General features: G+C 37.3%; 2 protein-coding genes and 1 long non-coding RNA gene across 3 annotated transcripts; 2 read left to right on the forward strand and 1 right to left on the reverse strand.

The window, feature by feature from the left end:
* The first annotated feature begins 878 nt into the window (after positions 1 to 878).
* Positions 879 to 6,953, forward strand: LOC122668123 (inactive protein kinase SELMODRAFT_444075-like). Its single transcript, XM_043864697.1, has 9 exons — positions 879 to 1,302; positions 1,791 to 1,942; positions 2,078 to 2,172; positions 2,328 to 3,364; positions 3,916 to 4,076; positions 5,431 to 5,507; positions 5,591 to 5,738; positions 5,912 to 6,061; positions 6,515 to 6,953. The coding sequence occupies exons 1-9, from the start codon at positions 1,122 to 1,124 to the stop codon at positions 6,761 to 6,763; spliced, it is 2,250 nt and encodes a 749-aa protein (XP_043720632.1). The 5' UTR covers positions 879 to 1,121; the 3' UTR covers positions 6,764 to 6,953.
* On the reverse strand, positions 1,569 to 11,478 carry LOC122668124. Its single transcript, XR_006333904.1, has 3 exons — positions 11,467 to 11,478; positions 4,751 to 4,755; positions 1,569 to 1,694 (listed from the first exon to the last, which is right to left on the reverse strand). It is a non-coding gene; the product is annotated as an uncharacterized LOC122668124 (long non-coding RNA).
* Positions 11,479 to 17,451: 5,973 nt separating this feature from the next.
* On the forward strand, positions 17,452 to 19,748 carry LOC122669681 (transcription factor MYBS3-like). Its single transcript, XM_043866511.1, has 3 exons — positions 17,452 to 17,864; positions 18,805 to 19,001; positions 19,087 to 19,748. The coding sequence occupies exons 1-3, from the start codon at positions 17,561 to 17,563 to the stop codon at positions 19,501 to 19,503; spliced, it is 918 nt and encodes a 305-aa protein (XP_043722446.1). The 5' UTR covers positions 17,452 to 17,560; the 3' UTR covers positions 19,504 to 19,748.
* The last annotated feature ends 6,231 nt before the right edge of the window (positions 19,749 to 25,979 follow it).

A 25,979-nucleotide genomic window follows, 5' to 3' on the forward strand; every position in this document is an offset into this window, starting at 1 on the left:
TTCGTCGATTGTTCTGGTTTGAATGGAGTAAAATTTTCTGGCTGAACAGAGCCGTGCATCGTTCAAATTGACCAGCATTTTGGGTTGCTGAAGTTCATTCTGCCTTTTTACGTTTAAATCTTTCTTTCAGTGGGATTTTACAGAGATACGGATGTCACTTCTGGCAACTGAAAGAGGTGATTTGATCGTTTTGGTTGGACATACACAATCGACCTGATCTATGTCTTGGATGTTTCTCATTTTTTATTCGATGCCAGCACATTTGCTTTATGAAGAATTTGAAGTTCTGTGATTAGTTTCACTGCTTGGCCATGTGATTTGAAGTTCCGATTGAAAGGAAAAGCCACTGCCGTGTGGAAGATATATTGAAGATCCAACCTTGTCTGTGTCATTTACCTGTGCACGACACTGCATTTACTTGTGCTGAGCTTCAAAAGGTACTTCAGTAAATCCGTTGGGTACAAACAGACTTGCTTCACTCCAGTTATCTTGTTTTCTGCTCTCAAAGCTTCTTTTATTAAAGGGTATTCAAGATTTTATTTCTTTAAGTGGGATACTCTTGCAAAATTTCTTGATGGAGTAACCGAGTAATAAAGGAAACGAAAAAGGAGAGGTTAAAAGAACTGAGAAAGAAAGAAAGAGTATTCAGTCGATTAACCTTTTTGTCTGCAAGAGTTTTCTTTCTATTCATAAAGAAGAGAGAGAGAGAGAGAGAGAGTGCTCTGATCAGGCGAAGTTTACAGTTCTGTTGCGTGAAAGCATTTAGAAATGCTTTAATGCCCTTCTTCTGCCTTTCATGAACATTTCATCTTCTCTAGCAGGTTAAAAGCGTCTTGTCATCAGTGATTTTCTATTTTTGGAGAGAACCATCAGTGATTTTCTATTTTTGGAGAGAACAGTCAGCACTTTTAGGGTTTGTGTTAATGTTTGAGTAATTTGGTGGGGACGAAGTACTGGTGCACTATTTGGTTGCTTCCCGTAGCTCATCTTCTCCCTTTTTCTGGATTTATTTCTCTCTGGGCTGCGCTTCTGAGTTGGAAATCAATCTCTCTTGTGATGGGTTTGAGAGGGTGCACCTATTGAACAAGGAGTTGAGTTGATTGAAATATACACAGGGTCTGATGAGTCTACCACCGAAGCGTGGGAAGCAGGACAAGGGCACGGATGTCGCTGAGAAGGCTGTCGTCGCTGTGAAGGCATCCAAGGAAATTCCCAAGACGGCCCTTGTGTGGGCTTTGACTCACGTTGTTAAGCCGGGGGACTGTATAACGCTTCTGGTCGTGGTTCCTGCACAGAGTTCGGGTATCTTCCTTTTCCTTTCTTAAGTCTGTGTCTATGCCTTGTTTCTTTCTTTCAGAACGGATCTATGCCTGTTCTTTCATTAGAATGAATGTTGCTGGGTAACTTGCAAATGGATTTTGTGCTTTTCGTTATTGGCGCTTAGTTGTAATGGTGTGCTTAAAAATTGATATTGACATTATCATGTTGATGTCAAAAACCCGATCCTGCGCTGGAGATTAATTGTGGTGTATTTACCACTAGTCATGGCAAGTTCCTCTTTGTTTTGGCGATGCTTAAAATCCTGTCCTTGACTTTGGAGTTAACAAGCTTTGTTTGGTTGGAGCAGTATAACGATTCCAAACCCTTGAATTTCCCATTATTATTATTGACAAGTTTATAGTTGATTCCAAACCCTTGAATTTCCTCTCTTTAATTTTTCATGTGCCCCAACGTCCTAGCTTCTGATAAGATGGTTTTGATGGGTAGTGGAACATTATATTTGATTTCAGGTAGAAAGCTATGGGGTTTTCCAAGATTTGCAGGAGATTGTGCCAGTGGCCACAGGTATCACTCTGGAACCAGCTTAGAGCACAAGTCTGATATTAAAGACTCCTGTTCCCAAATGATGCTTCAACTACATGATGTATATGATCCAAACAATGTGAGTTCCTCATCTCTCTCTCTCTCTCCCCTCTTTGATAAATAATTTCTCATCCTTCTCCTGTATCACGGAGTTTTGATTTTCGGACTCTGTTCCCAAACTAATGTTTCCTGCTTCCCCATTATTGTTTGCCAGGTAAATGTCAAAATAAAAGTTGTCTCTGGATCGCCATGTGGAGCAGTAGCTGCAGAAGCCAAGAGAGCTGAAGTTCACTGGGTGGTATTGGACAAGTAATTATATAGAGCAACACCTTGTTACTAACTTTAAATCATGCAATTTTGGAAACATGGGATTATAAAGTGATATGCACTTGTGACACCACAAAGTTCTGTTCTTAATATTCAGTTCTCTCAGCTTTTCATTCTCCTCTCCTTTATCTATGCAGACAGCTGAAGCATGAGGAGAAACGCTGCATGGAAGAGCTGCAATGCAACATTGTGGTTATGAAACGTTCTCAGCCTAAAGTTCTTCGTCTCAATTTGGTTGGGTCACCTACAAAGGAACCTGAAGTTGCCTGTCAATTGCCTTCTGAATTTGAAGAAGCATCAGAAAAACATTCAAAAGGCAGCAGTGAATCTCAGAATTCCATTCGAGGGCCGGCGGTAACTCCAAGTAGCAGTCCAGAGTTTGGGACACCATTTACTGCAACTGAAGCCGGAACATCTTCCTTATCGAGTGAAGATCCAGGAACTTCACCATTTTTCATTTCCGAAAGAAATGGAGATGTGAAGCAAGAGGAGTCCATAGCCACCAAGGAAAGCTTTAACCTGGAAGAATCTAGCTCAGACACGGAAAGTGAAGATTTGAGTCCTTCAACGAGTTTCGGATTTAAGCCATGGATGGAAGAAATTCTGAATTCTGGCCGCCAATTGTCAAAGAATGTTGAAGGGAGCTCACAGAGAATCAATGATAAATCACAGACCTCTACAGCTAAAGCATTACTAGAGAAATTCTCAAAACTCGATCGAGAAGCTGGAATTGGAGTAAACTATAGGCCTGATTTTGACTACAGTGGAAATGTAAGAGAAGCTGTTTCACTATCCAGAAATGCACCTGCTGGCCCACCTCCGCTTTGTTCAATATGTCAGCATAAAGCACCTGTATTTGGAAAACCTCCAAGGTGGTTTAGCTATGCTGAACTAGAACTTGCTACAGGTGGATTTTCACAAGCAAATTTCTTGGCCGAAGGTGGGTTTGGGTCTGTACACAGAGGTGTCCTGCCAGATGGTCAGGCAATTGCAGTTAAGCAACACAAACTGGCTAGTTCTCAGGGGGATCTTGAGTTCTGCTCAGAAGTGGAAGTTCTAAGTTGTGCACAGCACCGAAATGTTGTGATGTTGATTGGGTTCTGTGTTGAGGACAGAAGAAGGCTGCTAGTCTATGAATACATCTGCAATGGATCACTGGACTCTCATCTATATGGTGATTTTTCTGCACCCTATAGAAAATTTACCATCATGATTAATCAACTGTGCATATTATGGGATAAACAATTGGCCTTAAATCTAATACAGTGAAAGTATCTCCTTCCTTCAGGACAGAGAAAGCAAAGAATGACGGGGTGCATTAAGTTTCCATTGTAATGTGTTGGTTTTGGGCATGCTGACTGTTTCATATTGATGATATAGAACAGCATAGATGTCGGGAATGGGAATTCTCATCTTTTTTGTTCTCTTGAAATTTTTATGTAGTTAGAATTTACCCTTCTGGAACCACCATCATCAAAACCTTACTCAATCCCAATTACATATGCTATTCTATGCAGATCATAACATATGTTTACACATCATGACAATTGATAGAAATTCTAGAAAAGAAAATTGAGGTTCCTTTTCTAGGACATTTGTTAAGAATTCGAGATTGAATCTGCAAATAGAGGATTTGATTCTGCAATAGTATTTATCTCATAAAAAAGCTAATGTTTCCACTTTTAACTGGGGTAAATTTATTAACTAGGAACTGGGAATTTGCAGGAAGAAATCGTGATCCATTAGAATGGTCTGCACGACAAAAAATTGCAGTTGGAGCTGCAAGAGGGTTACGCTATCTTCATGAAGAATGCAGGGTGGGCTGTATAGTCCACCGTGATATGCGGCCAAACAATATCCTCATAACCCATGATTTTGAACCACTGGTATGGCATTTTCTCTTCTCCTTTTTGTGAAGGATTTGAATGATTATACTAACACGTATCTGCATGTCAAAACTGTTTTGTCTTCTAAACTCAATAAGAATCTGATGCTTAGGTTTGCGACTTAATAACATGAAAGATTGATAAATGCATAAGATTTCTGTTCACATTGGGAATAGAGGAAGAACGCTTTGAGAAATCTCTGTTGTTACTGATGTGGCCAAATCACGAATGATTTATAGGAGCTTAACAGTGTAAAACCTTGTCAAAATTTGTTTTAGGAGGAACCAGAGAGAAAAAGGAACCAATTGTTATAATTACGTATGAAGTCATCAATGTTTGACATCTGCCTGCTTGATTTCTATTTTATTTTCTGTTTCAGTAGTGTGTTGCAAAATTTAAATTCATAATTTGTAAAGAAGCATTTAATGGAAAAACAGGGAGAGAAGCCAAGCTTTGTATGGTTGAAAAGACTCAGCTTCTCTTGCAAAGAAAGAGGAATGCTTGCTTTGAAAGAATGACCAAGTCGAAACTTACAAACGGGATAAAAGATTTAGAAATTTGCCGATCATAGGTCAGCGGGTCAAGCGAGGGTTGGTCGAGCTGATTTTCGTTTCCTCTATCCCACGGGTGGAGGAGAAGCTGACTCGGCCTGTTCTAATTGACCCACTCACCACTTCGACTACAATATTTTTATGAGAAACTGTGGAATCTAAATAAGTTGAACTGTTTCCAAGACTTCCAAAGCCTGATCTCCACCCCATCCTTTTGGAGTCTAATCCCAATAAAACATATAAGATGTAACCATTTGAATTTTGAAAATATTCTGTATCGGTAATGTAGCATCATTAGTTTTGAGAATATTTAGTGCAGGCAAGAGATTAGCAATAGAATATAAGGATTTAATTCTTGGGAATGATTGGGCAGATTGACCCATCCTGATCTGTATTGATCCATACCAGCTTATGCTGACTGATACCACAGATGTTCTATCATATATCCTTGATACCAAGATTGAAATCCTTGGTAGATTACTGAGATTAACACATGCATCTCTTGGATGTACATGGAAGTTCAAAGAGAATGCTAAAGAATTGTACTGTAGAAGACAGGAAATCATCACTGACCTTAACCCAAACCATTTGTCTTGGGGAATGTCCCGATATTCTAATCCTATCATAAAGATGGATAGTATAGGAAAGAAAGGACTAGAACTCGTTAGCCTCAATGCTCCACGACACAATGCTTAATGTAACTTTCTGTCTGTCCATGGAATGATGAAAAATTACTTCTATTATGCTAACAATAGAATATAGAGATTGTCTTCTGATGCATTACCATCTTCTGATTTGTGAAGGTTGGAGATTTTGGCCTGGCAAGGTGGCAGCCAAATGGAGACATGGGTGTGGAAACAAGAGTGATTGGAACATTTGGGTAAAGTTATTGTAAGATTTACTCAATAATTCAATTATATTATCGACTATGGAAAATGAAATCAGCTATTGGTCTTCATGTAGGTATTTGGCTCCAGAATATGCCCAAAGCGGCCAGATTACAGAAAAGGCTGATGTGTATTCCTTTGGAGTGGTACTGGTGGAGCTTGTTACAGGGCGGAAAGCGGTTGACATAAACCGGCCCAAGGGCCAGCAGTGCCTTACTGAATGGGTATGGGAAGACAAATTCAGATTAATAAAACATTCATGTGGGTTATGCGAGAAGTTAGGAACATTTTTCCTTTGTGGTTAGCATGATGAATGGCTTTCCACTTTCTTTCCTCCTTGAAACATGTTTTGTGTTTTAATGATCCTTGGGTGTTGATTGTCTTCAATATGGAACAGGCACGCCCTTTATTAGAAGAATATGCCATTGACGAATTGGTGGATCCACGCTTGGGCAACCGGTATTCAGAACATGAGGTTTATTGCATGCTACATGTTGCATCCTTGTGTATCCGGCGAGATCCCCATTCTAGGCCTCGCATGTCTCAGGTAAGAGGGAATTTGAATTTGCCTCTCCAGATACTAGACACTCAAAAATAAATATCAAATTAGCAGATTAGTTCAACAGCATCGAGGGGGAACTTGGAGGTTTCATTTGGATAAACCTGGTTCTGTTACAACTTTGTTCCACTTTTCTATGTTGCACCTATTAGTTTGTGTAGTCTCAAAGAAATGTCACCATGGTTTAGAATGGATATGCATAGGTGTTACGAGGGTTTGAATAGTTGGGTAAGAAATAGAACCATGGTTGATTATAATCCTGTGCTCTGGTTTATCTTTGGAGTGTTAGATCTTCCAGGTAGAGAACCCAGTCCAATTGTGGTCTTGAACATCCCCTCTTCCCCTTGGGACTACCATGGTGCTGGGTGCCTAGGCCTCGCAGTAAAAATTATTTCTTAACCTTTCCTTTTCCTTTGTTGTCTTCTGTTGCAATGGAAAAAGGTACTTCGGTTACTGGAGGGTGATATGTTCATGGAGTCCCATTACATGTCAACACCTGGGTATGATGCCGGTAGCAGAAGTGGAAGGATGTGGCCTGAGCTGCAGCAGCAACATCACCAATCTTACAGTGGTCCTCTAATGAAGGAAGCATCAGAGGGATTAGGAGCAACCCTCTCCTATGAGGCATTGAAGTCAGCTGTCTGGGAGAGAGAAAAGGCAAGGAGGGCTTCGTGCAGGGATGATCTGTGAAACAATAAAACATGCTACACACGTAAGATAAATATTTGTATTTCTTTTTTCTTTTTCTTGTTCTTTTTAGTACTTGGTACGGTCAGATTTTTGCTTGTACAGTATTTCTGATTCAATTGTTGGGAAGGAGACGAAGGGAACAACTGTTACTAAAATGCCAATGGCACACTTTACTTATAGTTTCCTGAATGAATCCAGAGGCAGTAATACTTTCTTTTTGGTGGTTTAGAAAGGGGTTTGGGGTCAAGAAATGATAAGTTTTAAGAAGAAAAGTTGGTGGCTTTAAAGAAAGGAGAAAAACAAATAAGTGTTTCTGCCATTTTATGTGAAGGAAATACTGGCTTAGGTTAATGTCCAAAAGAAAAAACAGAAATCAATTGGTCTGCATTACTAGAAAGAATAAATTCAACCCAATTGAGCTGGATATTTTTATTTGAATAGCTAAAATGGGTGTGTTTATGTGATAGAGGAACCCACGTACCATCTTCTTAGTCAATTTTAGAATTTAAATTTTTATAGAATTATAAAAATACCAGTTCATATAGAATGAAATCTAAAATCCATTGTATTTTTTATACTTTAGTTACTTGAGAAGGTTTGGACGGGCCCAATTATTACAGTCAAGAGTCAAGACATTGATGAATGTTAAGGCCTGAGTGGTCCATGTGATATTGTATGCTTTGGGCTGGGCTCACATGGTTTCAAAATGCGTCTACAGGAAAGGGATTAGCCCCTACTTATAAGCCACAAACTCTCTCGATACCTAAACGATGTGGGATTATCTTTTAGTCACTCCCCTCCTTATTTCTACCAAAACAATGAGCATTGGACATGGACTGAGGGTAGTCACAAGACTCAAGTTATCGTCTGAGGATCTGAAATTTGACTCGTGCATAAGTTCAAACCATATGCCTCATCTCTCCACAATTATCATTTGGGCCTTCTTAATGTTGTCACTACTTGAAGGATTTTATAGGAAGTCTCTCTCTCTCTCTCTCTCTCTCTTTCTTTTCTGTTTTAAGATTGGGAGAGGGTACTCCAAACGAGTGGCATTAGTGCACCAATGAAGTGCAATGGAATGGTTTCTAACATTGGAGCAATAAGGTCATTTCATGTAAAAAAGACATAAAGAGAGAATACTTGCATACCCTCCCCGGGCAGCTCAGAGAACCTTTTCTCTTAGGCTCCATTTGTTTTGGTATAAAATTTTCCTTGGTAAATTTTACTTCGTAAATATAAAAAAGTATATGTTGAAAATTTTTTCAATGCTTTTTTTCATAAAAAACAAACATTGAAACATTTTTCAACGTGTAAAATTTTACATGTCAATATTTTTTTGAAGTGAAAATTTCAAGTAAAATTTTACGCCGAAACAAACAGAGCATTATATGACATTATTGATCTCTTCTCAGAGATGTTTCAGGCTTACAAGCTGAAGAACTGATTCAATGGTATTGGGCATGGGAAATGGGATACACATCCCTAGACATGCACCGAAATGTGTGCGGTACAACTCGACCGTTGGTTGCCCCCTGGCAGAACCCTGGGCAGACGCCTCCCTGGAGACGAGTTAAATTGTGAGAAATGTTTGAAGTATTGGAAACTGGACTTCAAATCTTAATGATGGTTTTGATCCCAGTCCTTTCCCTGTTCAAACATTCACCATCTTTTCCCAGAACTGCTTTTTTATTTCTGTTTGAAAACGACCCACAAAGAAGAAATCTCTGTTTTCTTGATGGGAGTCCTTATCTTCATTAAAAACTGCCTTTTATTGTAGTAATGATAGGAACTATTGCTTCAAGATAAATATATCTCTGCATACTCTCTTGCATATTCTAATATTTGCTGGACTTTATTTTCTTTTCCTAGAGAGATTCCTTCTACCCTTTGATGCATGAATGTATCTTCTCTTCCCACTTGGAGCAACGGACTGAACAGTCATTGAATTATATGAATTAATGCTCTTTCCCTTCCATGGGTCTGTCTAGTGGACACAATAATTGGTGTCATTTAGCCCATCACTAAATCACAATTTATTGCCAAGTGATAAATATGAATGGACTCATGTGATATGTTGACAAAATTATGAACATGCCACTTAGGAAGGATAAAGTGAGGAATGAACATATTAGAGTGGATGTGGGAATCGTTTCGATCAGCGACAAACTCAGAGAATGTCGCCTGAGGTAGTTTGGCCATGTACAACGGAGGCCTGTGGACGTCCCAGTAAGGAGAAGTGATCTGATGCCAATTGAATGAGCTAAAAGAGCTAGGGGCAGGCCGAAAATGACCATAGGCCAGGTGAGGTTGTGAAGAATGACATGTATAGTCTGGATCTTGTACCAAGTATGACCCCGGATAGAGCCTATTGGAGGGCAGGGATCCACGTTAACGACACCATGTAGCTGAGATTTTCTTGAATTCCTGGGCTATCCTCTTTCCTCTTACTTTCATCTTTCATTTTCCACTACTTATCTTTCTTATCCAATTGCTTTTAAGTTTCTCTTACTTTCCTTTGTTTTGAAAGGATCCATCTAGCCAATCCCATTTAGTTGGGATAAGGCTGTATTGTTGTTGTTGATGAACATGCCACTACTATGAAATTCCATTCTCGTAATTTTATGAAGGAGAAAAGCACACTAAGTAGTAGCGTAACCCACATGGCTCCTACGCCTAGATGTAGAAGTACACAACCCACCCATGGTGATGCTTGTGTGCGCATGCGCATGCAGGGCTCAGGAGGCCTAGGCAGTAATCTCTTTCCCTTTTATGAAACTTATCATTTACCTATTAATCCCCTTTGAGAAAATATGATATGGTGTAGGACTAGATGATGCCAGCCATGGTGTTGATTAGTTTTTCTCATTGTGCCACATTATTTCCTAGATTTTATAGAAGAGATAATATCTTCAAACTCAACACCAAGGTCTCTCATCATATCATGGAGGAGGAGGCCCCATGAATGCCCCAGAGAACATACAAGAAGCCTACCCTTCCTTGGTAGCCATCCAAGAAACCATAATTTGGAATATTCTTTCCCCTATAAAATATAGTCTAATTCCAAAGGTACATAAATAATGTTCTACTTTTTTTTTTTTTTTTTTTTAGAAACAATGTTAAATAATGTTATACATTCAATGAAGGTAAAAGATTCTGAAATGACACAATGGAAGTTAGAGATTCTGATATGAGAATATCTGCACGACCTTTGGTCTATTGTTTAGCATAAAAGACATCAAGCATTGCTTTTTAAAACTTTCACCTTTATTTCTTCTTTTTTTAAAACATATATTTTTTTGGTTTGGTACACGTGTATAAAAACTTTCTTCTGATTTTAAATTCTTTTGAAAAAAGAGATCTTTGTCTGGTCGCGTGGCCATGCATCTGCGTGGAGATCAATAGAACATATGCAAAGGAAGCAATATAGATGAGATTTTTTCATTTCATGGGGGCGAAGTGATAATTTAACAAGCTCATGTGTTTGGCTACAGGAGTCGTACGACCAGACAATATTCTTCCCCACCCTTTTTTTGTTGAGGAAGGGAGTTTTTCTACATAGCAATGTACCATGGATTGCATCTAATTTTATCATGTTAGATGAGGTTAAAATTCTCCTTGGTCTCCTGCTCACATATCAAGTTTTAAGTTAAATGGAGTTGGCCAAGTGACAATAACAAATTGAAAAATCCCAAAACTATCATGAGGGTGCACGTCAATACTTAGACTATCAAAAGAATGCAAACCAATACATGAGATAATATATGATTGATTTAAGTTTGAAATTTGACATGTGGGCAACTTAAATCATTCCCTCGATATCCCACAGGTGTAATTATCATGTCACCCTTTCACATGGCATAACTAAGTGTGCAATTCATTGATTTAATGGTGGACGACCTGTTAAAAGAAATATGTTACCATATATTTTTTTACCCATAGATTTTCATTCTAAACGATAAGACCTAGGTCCTGTTTGGTTAAGTAGTATTGGTTGTGGAATTAGAGTTTATTCGTGTTAATGATCATAAAAACTTTCTATTTTGTCATTGTTTGAATTTTACTTCACTTCATTTCTAACAAATTCGGTATGATGCATTTGATGTGGCATTTTTTTAACCAACTGGTAGATTGAGTGTCTACTGGCCTTGAATTAACCACGTGTAAAATTTGACCATCCAACTCAACTATATGGTCTACTTGGCATCATATTCTTCCCCCTATATTCTTGTCTTGGTATTTAACATGAGACAAATCTAAACTATGTCCTCTCTATTCAATGGTCGAAATAGATATATCATCTGCCCACGTGGTAATATACATACCTTGTGATGTTTGAAAAAATAATAGATTCTTGTGATAATGATAATTCACTATGAAAAGGGGGAAGCAAAGAAAATGGGATCCGAGTAGTATTCGATATGAACTTTGAGTAAGCTTTGGTGGTCCAATATTGATTTGTTTCCATAATATAATAAATTAGCAATAATGTGAAGGTGAATGAGACCACAAATGTGGTTGTTTTCTCCCTAACCCATATAATAAGCCTTTACTCTACTTTAAATGATTGCAAGGATTGGTATTTTTATTTTTTTTAACTACTTAATTAATGAAGAACAAAAAAAAAAAAAAAAAAGATCTCCCAAATCTATTATTATTATTATTTTTTTTCACATTTACCCACAGAGGATAGTTGGACAATCTACATAAAAATAACACTAAAATAATGCCTTCAAAAGGATTTATTCCTTGGATTAGCAAAAAGTCCTCCTTGGATTTAAATTCCATTCTATCCAGTAAGCTTTCAAGTAAGGGGTCTACTTAGTATTAATTTAATCAACTAATGGAGATTAGTGCATCATGGCATCTCATCCCCACTTGCTTAACACTGTAATCGATCATTTTGAAGATTAGTACTTAGTGATCCATAATTTGACTTCATAGTGGGGTATTGAGCATATTCATGTTTAGCACTTCATTGCTTCAAGATGCAAGGCATAAAATAACAGGTCTAGAAAGCCTGTAATAGGTGGAACTCTCTTATTTGTAGTTTGAAGGCCAGGAACAATACAAGGGATTTTAATCCAATTATTTCAATCAATAACTGAAGTATGGGCACTAGCATTAGGGAGAGTGAGATACCCTTTAAAAGCCCTTTTATTCTATCTCAAAGTTTGGTTTAAAATTTCTATCCAAAAAAAAAAAAAGGTATGGTTTAAAAAAAAAGAAGGTAAATTACACCTGAGGTGCCCTGAGTTTGCAAAAAGGATATTTAAGGTGCCTTAAGTTTAAAAAATGACATTTGAGGTGCTTGCTGGTTATTACTACTCTAAAATGAATAAATTTCCAAATTTACCCCATTCCCATATCTTTTCTATCCACCTTTTTTCTTTCCGCTAGCTCACCTGTTATGTGCTCAATGAGACCCATTCTAGAGTATGGACGCTAGATTGGGCCAACCTAGTATGTGATAGATTAAATGGCTTGATTTAATGTGTTCCATCAGCTTCGGAGCTTTTGATGTATCGGTCAAGTACCTAACATCACCTCTTTCACCTCTCTTATTAACGATCTCTCCCTCGTCGATTGCATTTCTATCGACCCGGATGTATGCTCCATTTCATCAACTTCACTAAACAAATTTTCCACAAGCTCTCTCTAATCATCATAAGGAAATCATTGGTTAAAACCAGCTTCATGAGCACCTGAAAATAACTAATGGGTACCCTCAAAAACGCTAATTTAATTCTCATTCTCTGCAAAGCTCACAATTTTCATTGCTTATGTTCCAAGGGCACACCTTTTCTCCAAAATCCAGCCACAGTTGGGAGGTGTCTTAGGATGAAATGATTCAAGCTTTACATGCCTTGCCCTGTTATTCTCAGAAATGCCCTGAGTTTTGTTCCTCAATTTCTCTGAGAGCTCTGTGTTTGCCACTCATATCTCTCTCATAGGTGGCCATGCCTAGATAATGGCAACTGATACGAACCCTAATTTCTTACTATCTTATACAAGTCTCAAGCTCTTCTTTGCTTTGGAGAAAAGCTCTCATCTTGTAGGGGAAAGCCCATCAACAAACTCTTAAGAATCAAAAAAGATCTTTGCTAACAATTTCTTTCCAACCCTAGTCATCGGATCTCTTGCCTACAAATTAAAAGCCCAGATTGTGTTAATGCCAAGAAAAAGGGGACAATGGGTTAGCGGCGCAGTTGCAGTTGTGGGAGGTCACCAAGAAGCAGGAACAAAGGTGTGATGGCCGTTTTAGATGGGTTGTAATAGAGGGACGGTCACAGTGGGTGGTGAAGATGATGCATAGGTGTTTGGGATACCCAAATTCTAGTTTAAAAGGGTAAAATTGAAAATAATTCTAATTTAGAACAAAACTTGTTAATAAAGAACCTCAAAAGTTACTTTTCAAACTTAAGGTCCCTTAAACATCCTTTTTGGAAACTTAAGGAACCTCAGGTGTAATTTCTCCCTTTCCCTCACCCCCCCCCCCCCCCAAAAAAAAAAAGAAAAATATGAAGAAACCGTTATTTTTTTAATATTATCTATTTGTATCAAAACACTTGTTTGTTCCTTCCTACAGTGAGATGTATCACACTACATATGCTTTTTGATTAGAAGAACCACAAAAAGAGATTGTTATGGAGCACAATTGATCTTCATATATCTTCTAGACTCGAGGACCCATTACAGTGAAAATGTAAGATAAATGTGCTTATTCAACACAAAGGGCATTCACATTAGTCCTCAGATACGTGTTGCACTTTTATACCCCACAAATATTTAAGTAATTTTAAAGTATAAATTGGCAGGAGAGGAGAGTTTATGGGTGTCGATTTATATAAAAAAGATTAATATCAAGAGAAATAGAGAGGGAAGAGAGTTTATAGGTGTCGATTCATATAAAAGTGGGACCCAAGTCATTAAATGAAGAAGGATGAGAGAGAAACTATGGTACCAACCTGCCCATGCATGTGCAGACTCTCATGGGGTGGGGGGGGGGGGGGGGGGGGGGAGGATAGCTAACCAATGCCCTATTGCTGTTAAAGAGGTTGGTCACCTGTCATGGAGCTTGTTTGGTTTGGAGGTTGAATTCCCATATCCAGGGTACCAATGTCTTCAGTATTTTGTCCTGCCAGAGAGAACCTGTATGAACACATCTTCTGGACACTATGAATATATATATATATATATCCACTGAATGCTAATTGTACTTACTTAATGCTTAAGTGTACTTAATTACTTCCCTACTACAAAAAACTAAAAGAACCCATGTTCTGGACACTATAATATATATCCACTAAATGCAAATCATGTACTTAATTAATACTTCCTTAGTACAAGCTACAAAGGTTCCATTGTACTTCAAAGAAAAAAAGAGAGGTGGATCTGATCTTCTCATATTATAAAACATCTTCATATGTGTACTGCATTTTAAAAATTTAGAAAGAAAAAAAAAAAATAAATAAATAAAAAAAAAAAGAAAGGAAAAGGAAGCTACCAAAGTGGTTTCTGCTACTTTCCCATAAAAGTTCCTTATAAAGTTCAATCAATCCTTATTTCAGCACTATATGGAGAGATTCATAATTTTAATCAAACTCTCAGTAATCCTCATCCATGACCTGCAAATCAGATGGGCACATAGTCTGATACCCCTAGATGATTTGCAGAAGAAAACTAGAAATGCCAAATTATAAATTCGTCATTAATAAACTCATAATTCTTCATTGGACTTGGAAAGTGAGTGAAATGAGTTAGATTTCACTAGATAAGAGAAGATAATCCATAAATAAAAGTTAAAACCCTTTTAAGTTGTCTTGCCCAAGATTAGCATTCCTCAAACTTGTGCCATAAATAGTACAAGCACTTTCAGTTTCAGATAAGAAGTAATTACAAAATAAAGTCAAATAAAGGATAGAAAAAACTCCATAGCAGCATTAATCACCTTTCTTCTTCTGAAAAGATCAACTAATAGGCAAATGGAGGTTCTTATAATGAAAATAGTGAGAAGCACTAATTAAAATGCCCAACTTGGAGCTAAGATACAGTGGAGTAATTAGGAAACCCATTTAAAATAAGACAAAGCAAGTAGGAAAAGCAATCTTTCAGAAATTCAGAAAATAATGATCTTATACTATTTTATCTCAATCTCCAATCTTTATCTTGTTTTGTATTATCAGCTTGCTTGTCTAGTGAGAATATCCCTTTTTCTCCTTCTTCCCCATTTTTCAACCCCATGTGTTTATAAAAAAAGATCATGGTAGGTAATCCGAAACTCATTGGCTTACCAAAAAAGTAAAACAAAAAATCAGATAAGATGCCAATCTGCAAAGGGTGGCGTTTAACTGATTCTAATGGTCCTTCTTTCCTTTTCAAGTAATATTAATTTTTCAAAGGAAGAAGGTGGGAAGAATGAACCAATGAAGTGAGACTGAAATGCAACTTGGTAGATAGTCTAAGTCTGCAATTACTATAATTCAGAGCAGCAACCATTCTAAAATGTTTATTTGATGGGTTGCATGTGGGTATTGGGTATTGGGTAAGGTAACCTTAACTCCAATGAAATCAATGTTTTACTTTCAATTATTTGAGTTTTTTTAATTGCAGAGAAGCTTGATTGGTATAAATGGCACCTGCCCACTTGCTTATATCACTTCTGGTAAGTGGTAACAACTGCTGAACAGAGGATTTAAAGGATAAAGGTGGATTATTTATTGAAAAGGTGTATTTCTTTAACAAAGAATTTCCCCTACCAGAGAAGAAACAATATTTATTTAGTTATTGCTTAGCCAGTCAGAACCAAAGATAGTTGGTATGATTGATTTAATACCTTAATTTAAAGGAATTGTAAGCACATGAGGAATAAAATGTTTGTTAGGTACAATCTAACAGTTAACATCTCGATAGGACTCTCTGCCACTCTTCTTCTTTCCTTTTGAGAGAGAGGGGGGGGGGGGGTGGTTTTCTAACACCCAACACTGGGAATCATTCTAACCATAACTTATTTAGCTAACATGAGGGAGATTGGTTAACCGTCAAATAATTTGGATATCTTGTTTATATTATCATTTGATCATGGGTTAACTTCTAATCTAATCCAATCTAATTTTACTTACATATTGAAATTATTTAAAAAGTTAATCTTTGTTTGAAGAATTTGAAGAAACAAGGGCAAAAAACTGCTCTGACGCATGGATTATTAACCAGAGATTTTCCATCTATTCAATAGTCAAGGTGACCAAATCATGCCTTCATGTGGCAAAAATAGATAGAAATGCTATTCGAACAAATCTCTATGTGGTTGGCCCTTGAAAGCAAGAATTAGAAAGCGCAAGCCTCGATGAAACGATAAGATTGGTCCATTGCAACTTAGTAGTCATGGGTTCTCGGGAAACAGCTTCTTCATGAAGCTGGGATAAAGCTGCGTACATATCTACCCCTCCCCAGACCCCGTAATAACGAAATTCTCGTACACCAAATACGGCCAATAGAATAAGAATTAAGGTAGTAACTGGGCCCTTGATGTCTGAAACTATAGAAGGTTTCAAACTTGGGGATTTAGAAAGTGAACAAGCAAATATTCAAAGCATTTTTTTTATGCTATATAAAAAGCTAGTTGACTTAGTCCTTTTTGACAATAGCATTGGTTTTATGTAATCTTACAAGCATATATGTGTTGGCAGATTTTCTTTTGAGGTGGTGTTGGTTGATCCACATCCTCTGTTTAGAAGTTCCCATTTTCCAACATAACCCGCCTCCTTTCTAAGCCATTCCAGTCTTTCCAGCTACACATCTCCAAAGATATCTTAGGGCTTTAACTCTTCTTGTCCAAGTCTTCCATTAATAGACAAGAAGCTCATGTACAAGATATTTGTACAGGTCCACTGAAATCACAACCTTTGGCAAGCTAATCACCATTCAGTTAAACATCACACCAACTGTTCCATCAGTCACCTGCTATCAAATATCACCCACTGAAATGTTTGAATCATAAGGTCCAGATTGGGTGGGGGATGTGTATAGTCATAATGTGACACCCAAAAGCTGGCATAGTACCAGTCCGCTTAGGAGATTGTTGAGGGGTCTTCACTAAGAGACAATTTAATACCAAGGGGTTTGGAAGATTGGTGAAGAAATGCAAATTTAGTCTCACATCGAGTAGGAAGGGATAAAGAGTAACCTCCTTTATTAGATATGACACGTTTTAAAACCATGAGACCCAATAGGCCAAAACAAACAATATCATACCAATAGAGGGATTGGATCGTTACACATCAGCTTAAATTTAGATCATACATTAGCACTAAGAATTTGTGAATCTCATTCCCAAAGCCCAACAAAAAAATATATTAATGTGAGATTTGTACCAAATGGATGAACAGATAAATGCATTTGTAGATGAAAATAAATAATTAACTAGGTCCCCACCTAAACACTACAATATGTCTTGCAAACTATAGGTACTCTATATTGATAGATTTTTTTTAAATAAAAATTTTGACCCACACAAAGATGGTGGTGGGACTCTCCTTAACTGTTGTATTTCTTTTTGTTTTGGAGTCCCACAATGGAAAATATCCAACAAAAAAACTATGTCCATCCAATTATCCTTCCTACACTTTCCTTCTTATTAAACGCTACCTCCTCCATCATCATTACATTCATATAGACCAGTATTCCACAACCAAACCATAAGTAGTAGTCACTAGTTAGAGTATCTCTTTATATTTCATTCTCTGGTTTGTATGTGTAGGTGTCGGTGGTTAGTTTTTGAAGTTCTTTGTCTGGGTGAAAATGGGCAGGAAATGCTCACATTGTGGGAACATGGGACATAATTCAAGGACTTGCACCATTTACAGAGGAAGTGCTGTTGGTGGTCTGAGGCTTTTTGGTGTTCAACTAGAAATACCTTCTTCTTCACTTGCCATGAAGAAGAGTTTTAGCACAGATTGCTTGTCATCCACTTCATCAGCTTTGTCAGCCTCACCTGCTTCCTCATCATCTTCTTCTCGTATTTCCAGTGATGAAAATTCTGATAAAATTTCCAGAGGGTATCTCTCAGATGGTCTTATGGGTAGACCCCAAGAGAGGAAAAAGGGTGAGAATGGATTGAACTTTGTTTCTTTTTTTTCTTTTTTCTGTTTTCCTTTAAATATCTACTACTATTTTCAAGCATACAAAATTGTGTTTAGTTATGATGTTTCATTTTGTTTTACTGGCTAGCCATAATGGTGTCTGTTAAGTTTCAAAGGGGTATCGAGTCATTTGGCTCGTAAAAAACTGATATTGGTTTCTAGAAGTTCTTTCTCTTTTACTTTTTTAGTTGGTTTATGAGTTTTCAGTAGTTGTTGAGCAAAGTCAAGGTTTTGTTTTGATTGCTTTGATTTTATTGAAGATAAGCCGAATTATTTTCTGTAAGTTTCAGATGAGTTTGCTTTATTTTACTGTCTTTTCCAGTATTCTTCTTGTGCTCTGTTCATATGTTTCCTCTAATGGCTTTTCCTCTAAAAGGAAACTGCCAGATTTATTTTTTTTCACAGATAACCCTTCAAATTCTGTGTTTATGGTTCTTTATTTAATGCTTCTGCCCTTGTCAAAAATTCTTATGTATTGATGATTGTTGCTTTTTTTTAATTTTTTTATTTTTGGTAGAAGAGACCCATTCAAATCAAAAGAAAAACAAAAAAACTACAGTCCTTGAACAGCTCCCATAAGCCAGATAAGTTAGATGGCAAAGGAATCAAACCAACAATGTCAGAAGATAAAATAACCTTCTCTCCTAAAATAAAAAAGGGAAATGGCAGAAAAAGGAATCCCACAGTTTAAACCTGTTTTAAAACCTGTTATAGAATTGTCAATGGTTTCTTTCTTTTAAATTTGGATTACAGAAATAGAAATATGTGAAATTTAATTCAAAACCATCTTTAATATTGTATTGTGATCAATTGTCCTTTCTTATTTTAAATTCTAGTTCCTGAAACAGTTCTGGGTCTATGTGATGGATTTTGTTTTTTTTTTTGGGGTTTGTGGGTGATTAGGAGTTCCATGGACACAGGAGGAGCACAGGACATTTCTTGCAGGGCTAGAGAAGCTTGGCAAGGGTGACTGGAGAGGCATCTCAAGAAATTTTGTCACTACAAGGACTCCAACCCAAGTTGCAAGCCATGCACAAAAATATTTCCTCAGACAGACCAGTCTCATCAAGAAGAAGCGCCGATCTAGCCTCTTTGACATGGTATATATAACCCTTCCAAATCTCAAAACTGTTTGATGCTGATCAACTCAACTTCTCATCTTTCTTTTCTTCTTAATTCTGACAGGTTGGCAGCTGCAACACAGTAGATATTCATGTTCACAGTTCCAGTTCTAAGAGTAATAAGGCCTCCATTTCATGTGGTTTATTGCCCATTACAACCCCAGCTCTCACTGGAGTGACTGCTCAGCCTGAAGTTCATACAGACACTCTGTCCCTGATAGACCTTAATTTGGTAGGAAAAGGTGCCAAGTTAGATAGCCAATACCAAGACATGAAATGCTCCAAATCACCTTCATGCCTTCTCCCTGTGGTGCCTGTTTGGGGATATGAAGATTCTGAGATGAGATCTTCCAACATAAAGAATGCCATGGCTCCAAATGTGTCACCTGAACTAGAGCTCACTCTTGCTGCCCCAAGGTCAATGGATCAAAATAAATCATCCACAAGCCCGCTCTCAATTGGACCCATTAGCGTGAAATGATCTTTGTTAGCCATTTTTCTGTATCCCTTTGATGTTCCTAAGCTCATGTAGATCAAGGAACAGACAATTAAATGAATCTACACAACCAGAATGAGACTCTTTATATCTGAATGAACAATCTAGTGGTGCCTTATATTAAGGATAGTACTTATCTAAGAAAAATGAAACTCTTGTATGTCTAACCTGGTTTTTAAATGCCATGGGAAACAACAATTTTCAAGTAATTGAAATCCACATAGTTTCTTACTCTGCTACAAGATGACAAAAGAATTCTTCTTAATCGTGATTTTGATTTTTTGAGTTGGTCACAAAGCAATGCCTCACAGTATCATGCCAAGCATCATCTGATTGAATTACAGATCCAACAATTCTCTGCAACCTTCTATTTCATCTTGTGTACCATATAGAGATAAAAACAACAAATTTTTATCGGTATAGCTAGAGTTGCAAATTTACAGCATCATCACCACCACCAGATAAAATTTTAGTATTGAACTACTTTTGTATTTTCCAACTTAAACTTCAACTTGGGGCTTGAAGAGATAATTGATAAACTCCCGGTTCCTTATAAGCTGCTAACATGAATAAAGCAATGGAAAAGATCAAAACTCTGGGACTAGTAGTGCATAGTTTTTGTTCTTGTTCGAACAGGAATGTCTGTGTTGACGACGTGCCATCTTGCTGTGTTGCTTGTAAAGTCATGTTTGCGTTGATACCATAAGAAGGTTAGAAACCCAAATTCACTTGCCAATCTACTAGCCCAGTTGCCTGCAACCCCCTCCCCAACACAATTACAAAGAAAGAAAGGGTCCCTGCTATTTTGGGGTTCCATCACAAGGACTGTTGATGAGCTTTTTTGACAAGGAAGACATCATTTTACCTTGCTTGAATCTGAATTCCATATTTATCCATATGAGGTCTCTATTGAATTCCTGTAACTCTTCCCAGTGATCCTGCCCTAATGTTTGCATTCAGCACTCTCTTATCTTCCCTTCAGCTCTCTCTCTCCCATTACATCCTTTGGAAATATATATATATATATATATATATATATATATATATATATATATATGGTCTTCCAATCCCATCTTTTTCTTGATTCCATTCTTTACTCAATCTTCACTAACATTATATGAAAGTAACACATTCGCATTCCTGCTTTCTTTGTCCTTCACTAAGACTCTTTGACCCTCACTCTTAGTTCATCTGATATGAATATATAATTGAAGTTCATGCTCCATCAAGTTTGTAGAAATCTGTCCCACTATTCATAATACTTCAGATAAAGATCATCCTATACCTTAAAATTAAGTGTCATTTACCTTTCACACTTTTTGGTTTTCCCCCAAAATCTGCTGTACCTTCTTCAGTTTTCCTTCTTGTCATCCCTTTGCTAGGGCTTTATATAACAAGGCATCCAAGAAATGGGTTGGATTCAAAATGGGTCTGTGCTGATCCATCAAGATCTAAATCTATGTTGGCAAAAAAATCTTCATATGGCACATGCATATTATACACTTACAACACACAGAATTTATACCAGATTGGAAAAAAGAAACAAAGATTTCCATTAATCTTTGATTTTTAAGAGTTTTACTTACTAAAGCAACGAAAAATAATAAAATAAAAAATAAAACTTAAAAATCTAAATGCATTTCTCAGAATTATTATTTTAAGTCATAAGAACAAGAAGATTCCTTCCTCCAGGAACTGTTGTCTGTTATCGTTTTGTGCAAAAAAAAAAAAAGAGAGAAAGTGCAATGATTGATGCTTGGCAATATCATTTGGGAAGGAAGACCTGAGTAGTCCACATGTGAGAAATCTAAAATGAATGACTGAGAGACTTACACATCCCTCCAAAGACTTTAACGTTCACCTTCACCCTCAACAAAAGATAAGGAAAGAGAAAGAATCAAGATTGTCCACAAGTTGTGATAGAATAAGATAGTACCTTACCCTTTTGAACTTTTGATCCCTTCTATAAGCCACCCCTTCTGCTAGTACCTAGGGAAACCGTCTAGGTTTCCCAGGGTTTTGGGGGAAAGAGGGGACCGCTCTGTTTTTTCTTGGTGGGCAGGCACCTACTTGGTTTTTTTCTTTCATTGAGTCCTCATTTAAACTCAAATACATAACACTAATCAAAATTATAAAGCAGAAAGTTTATCTTCACCCATAGTCAAAATATTTTTCGTCAATATATGATCATAATTCATGATGCTCCCTCTATTGGTGTGTGGTTTATGTGATTATACTTTCATAAAAAAAAGTTGCGCCTTGTGCATTGGGTGCATGGGTTTAGTTTCACATTGGGTGTGTATGTTGTGTATATCCATCATTCCACGATCCTATAAGTCGATTAACCGTTTGAGATTGATGTGTGATTTATGTGATTACACTTTCATCAACAAAATTAATGCTCCCTTTATTGTACAAAGTGCCAATATTGTGTCTCAGTGTTCAAAGAATCTCATTGAATAGAAATTAAAGTGATGGATGAAGAGATCCTTTTATTTTTAAAGAGTATTTTATACAAGATCTTAGGTATCAATATCAGCCACTTGTATCAGTCCCAATCCATACTGATACCGATATGGATTGCCTGAATTCAGCCAATTGGACTGTTTTCCCCCCTCAAAATATTGATACCTGGGTTTTTTTTTTTTTAACCATTTTATCCTCTCCTATTTCGATACCACTGCTATGATATTGGTATCATATTGTAATTAAGTACCCAACGATACTAATACTTATATAACTGATACGATATCAAACCTAAAACCATGATTTTTTAAGTAGGTATGAAGTGCTTAAACATCTCTTCTCTCTCTCTCTCTCTCTCTGTGTCTGAATTTTTTTGCACTTGAATAGGAATGGTTTGTCAATTTAGATGGATCTTTTAAGAAATAGTGACATATGAACTACCAGGCATTGTCTTCTTTACTACCTGTAGTTGTCTATGAGATGTCAAATTGTTTTCATTTATATGTCCATATTCATTGTATAATGCTTTGTTTGGATTACACTTTATAATGCAAGGTGGGTTTTAATACACACAAACACATACACATTGGACAAAATACACAAAGACAGAAGGTGGGTCCTTGATATACTTTCCACTTGGGGAAGAAGCCTATGAGCTGGTCCATATGAACCAAATCATAAGCCACTTTTTGGATGAGTGAAAATCATAGAAACACCAAGAAACTGTCCAATGTCTCACTATCAACCTTTTGTTTCATGGAGGATCTTAAATTATTTTTTCCAATTTTGAGGCCAACCCCATTAATTGTCATTAGCCCATTTTAGGGTTGATGGATTTCTATAGCTGCACTGTTTGTGATGCAAGATGTTTCCACCAAACTCAAAAACTCTATTTCTATCATTAGTTTTGGTTATTTAGGTCATTTTATTCAATTCCTTTATTTTCTTTATTTTTTGTTTTTTTTTTTCAGGTTTAAAAACCAGAAATCAAGATCCGAATTGGCTGGTCCGATCAAAATCAATGAGGAATCAATAAGAGTTTATTTGGGTCTTGAATTGAGAAATTAATAAAACTTAGGGAAAAGGCTGGGTATGCTAGCGGTACACCGTGTGTTAGCATCCTATGTGTCTAAGTGAGATTTCTTCTCATTGCAGTCACCTCCAGGGTTCTTCGCACCTGGATAGTACCAGGACCCTTATGCTCTGGACTGCACAGCCCACCCAAAGCCTGCCCTATGAACCACAACTCCAAATGAGCCTTGCGATGAGACGCGGACATTCCCCATGATGTGGTTCCCTCCAGTCCATTCCCGGGTTGGGTTAGGGGAACATCCGAACGATTGCCTTCGTGGATACAAACATGCTCACAATGCGTACTCTAACCACTGAGTTAAGTAGGTTAATTATCATCACAAAGAGAAGCAAATGGGACCATCACATCGATGGATTATAGATCCAATATTACTTCTAAGCAAAAAAATGGGCTTGTTACGGTATATGTGCAAAGACATTTGTTCGCACGCGCGTGTGTAGGTTGTAGAGGAGTTAGTGGCGCACACACTTAGCACTTTGCACGCTTCGAGCAAGATCATATTAGGGTCGTTCTTTTTTATCTGATGGACCAATTTGAATCTGGCTGTGATTGTTGTAAACTGTTACAACAGTTTGATCGACGGTTTATTACTGTTATGTTTTAGACGATTTAGATCATTCAGTTACGGTCTAATGGTCTAGATTCAAATGAGAAAGGGTCTATCTGTTGGGAATAGGTGCCAAATAATTTATAAATACCTAAGTTATTTCAAATCAGAAAACCATCCAAAAACGTTCTTCTCCTCCTCATTCTCAAAGCCTCAAAGGTGATCTTGCAGGAAATCTATTTTACTGCAGGAAACAGGTTTTCTGCTACTGGTTATTCTGTTTTCTCAAAGATTTTATGGCATCGATCTTGACTCCGTTTATGCAATACATTGTCAAGATAATCAACAAAGACGTTGGACTTCATTGTATCTTAGGAGACGATTCATCTGCAACCTATTTGCATCTTGGTAGTAGGGACGAATTACATCTTAAAGAAAGCAACTTTGTAACACATCTTGAAGACTCAAGCCTATTTTTTCTAACACTTTTATCAACATAATTGGACACCATCAAATCTGACATCTCCCAATATGTCTTTGGTTTTTTCTCCTCTCTTTCCCTTCCCTCTGACTTTAACCATACCTTGATCACTCTCATCCCTAAACCAGACAATGCATCTAAGGTGGAAGAATTCAGAGTTATTAGTCTTTGTAATGTCTCTTAGAAAATCATTGCTAATAGACTAAAACCCTTTTTTGAACTCTTCATTTCTCCTTAGCAATCTATATTTTTAAAAGATAAGCAAATTTCAGATAACATCATCATTTGTCATGAAATCTTTCACTTCTTAAAGAAAAAGAAAAAAAAAGGGGGAGGGGGTAATAGGTCTTATGGCCATCAAAATTGATGTGTCAAAAGCTTTTGATAGATTAGAATAGGAATTCTTTGCGCCATTTTTAGAATTCCTTGGATTTAATGACCATTGGTGCGACATGATTTGCAAACTTTTTGCATGCACCTTCTCTATCAAACTCAGTGGTAGATGTTTTAATCCCTTTGACCCATCAAGGAGCATCAGATAGGGATATCCTCTCACCTTTATGTTTCCATTATTGCAATCGAATGTTTATCACATCTCCTCCAAGTCTACAAAGACCTAAAAACCTTTTCAGAGGAACAAAAATTACTAGAAATGCCCCTTGAGATCACCCGGCCACCTACTATTTGCTTATGACACTCTCCTCTTCTGTAGAACAACTCATGAGAATGTAAACACAATTAAATCCATTCACTCATTTTTGAAGATCTCTCTAGTTAGGAAATCAACTTCACAAAAAGTAGTGTCTTTTTTAGTGAAAACACCACCCCGTCCAAAGTAATTCCTCAAACTCTTGCTTGGCATTCAAGAAATGTACTCATTTTCAAAATACCTAAGCTCCCCTCTCTTTCCTCTTCGGTTTTAAAGCAAAGCTTAAGTCACATCATTTCCCATGTCAAAAATAAATTATCTGACTGGAAATGCAATTTTCTCTCTCAAGCAGGTAGCTAGATTCATTCTTATTAAATTTGTCCTAACTCCATCCCCTCCTACCTTATGTCTTGCTTCCCCTTCCCCAAATCTATATGCACCCAACTTGATACCATCAATGCAAATTTCTGGAGAGGTAAAAAAGACTCAAACAATGGAATCAATTTAATTTCATGGACCTCCATCTGCTCCCCCAAGAACCGCGGAGGACTTGGTCTCAGATCCCCCCCTCAATCATAACAAGGCCCTTCTCATCAAACTAGGTTAGCGCCTAATCTAAATCACCAAATCTCCTATGGGCTAAAATCCTGAAAGCCAAAATACTTTCCAAACCATTCCCTCTCATAGACCAAAATTAATCACCACCACCTGATTCTTGGGTCTGGAATGGAATCCGATCAATCATTCCTGATCTCTCCAAACTTATCTATTGGAAAGTAGGAGATGGCCTATCCATCAATATCTGGAACTCAGCCTAGATCCCATCCTTGGAAAGATTCAGAAACCCAAATTCCATTCAATCTCACCCTTCTTTCAACAATTTAGTCTGGAAATGCATTTGAAAACTCCCCATTCATCCAAAGCACCCGAGTTGATAACCTTTGCCATCTTTGTCACAACGCACCAGAATCAAACTGGCATATCTGGGCTTGTGGTTTGCTTGGGCTTCACACGGAGCATCTGCATGCTGCCAACCTCACAGAACTGATACATTCTGTCATTTCCAACCCTACTTTTGACAAAGTTCAAATCCACAGAATCCTCAGCTTGGCAAGTACCACCACTTACTTCGTATGGCACACAAGGAACCAAGCATGCTTTCAAAATATAAAGCCCAACCCAATCACCACCCTCAAGATTATCAACCGCTAGGAAAAGGATCTGA

The sequence above is a fragment of the Telopea speciosissima genome, chromosome 7, assembly GCF_018873765.1.
Source record: "Telopea speciosissima isolate NSW1024214 ecotype Mountain lineage chromosome 7, Tspe_v1, whole genome shotgun sequence".
Lineage (NCBI taxonomy): Eukaryota > Viridiplantae > Streptophyta > Magnoliopsida > Proteales > Proteaceae > Telopea > Telopea speciosissima.

Coding starts and splice junctions, on each gene's coding strand:
- LOC122668123 (XM_043864697.1), top strand. CDS start 1,122: ATGAGTCTACCACCGAAGCGTGGGAAGCAGGACAAGGGCACGGATGTC. Junction 1,943..2,077: donor ATGTATATGATCCAAACAAT/GTGAGTTCCTCA, acceptor ATTGTTTGCCAG/GTAAATGTCAAAATAAAAGT. Junction 2,173..2,327: donor CACTGGGTGGTATTGGACAA/GTAATTATATAG, acceptor TTATCTATGCAG/ACAGCTGAAGCATGAGGAGA.
- LOC122669681 (XM_043866511.1), top strand. CDS start 17,561: ATGGGCAGGAAATGCTCACATTGTGGGAACATGGGACATAATTCAAGG. Junction 17,865..18,804: donor ACCCCAAGAGAGGAAAAAGG/GTGAGAATGGAT, acceptor GTGGGTGATTAG/GAGTTCCATGGACACAGGAG. Junction 19,002..19,086: donor GATCTAGCCTCTTTGACATG/GTATATATAACC, acceptor TAATTCTGACAG/GTTGGCAGCTGCAACACAGT.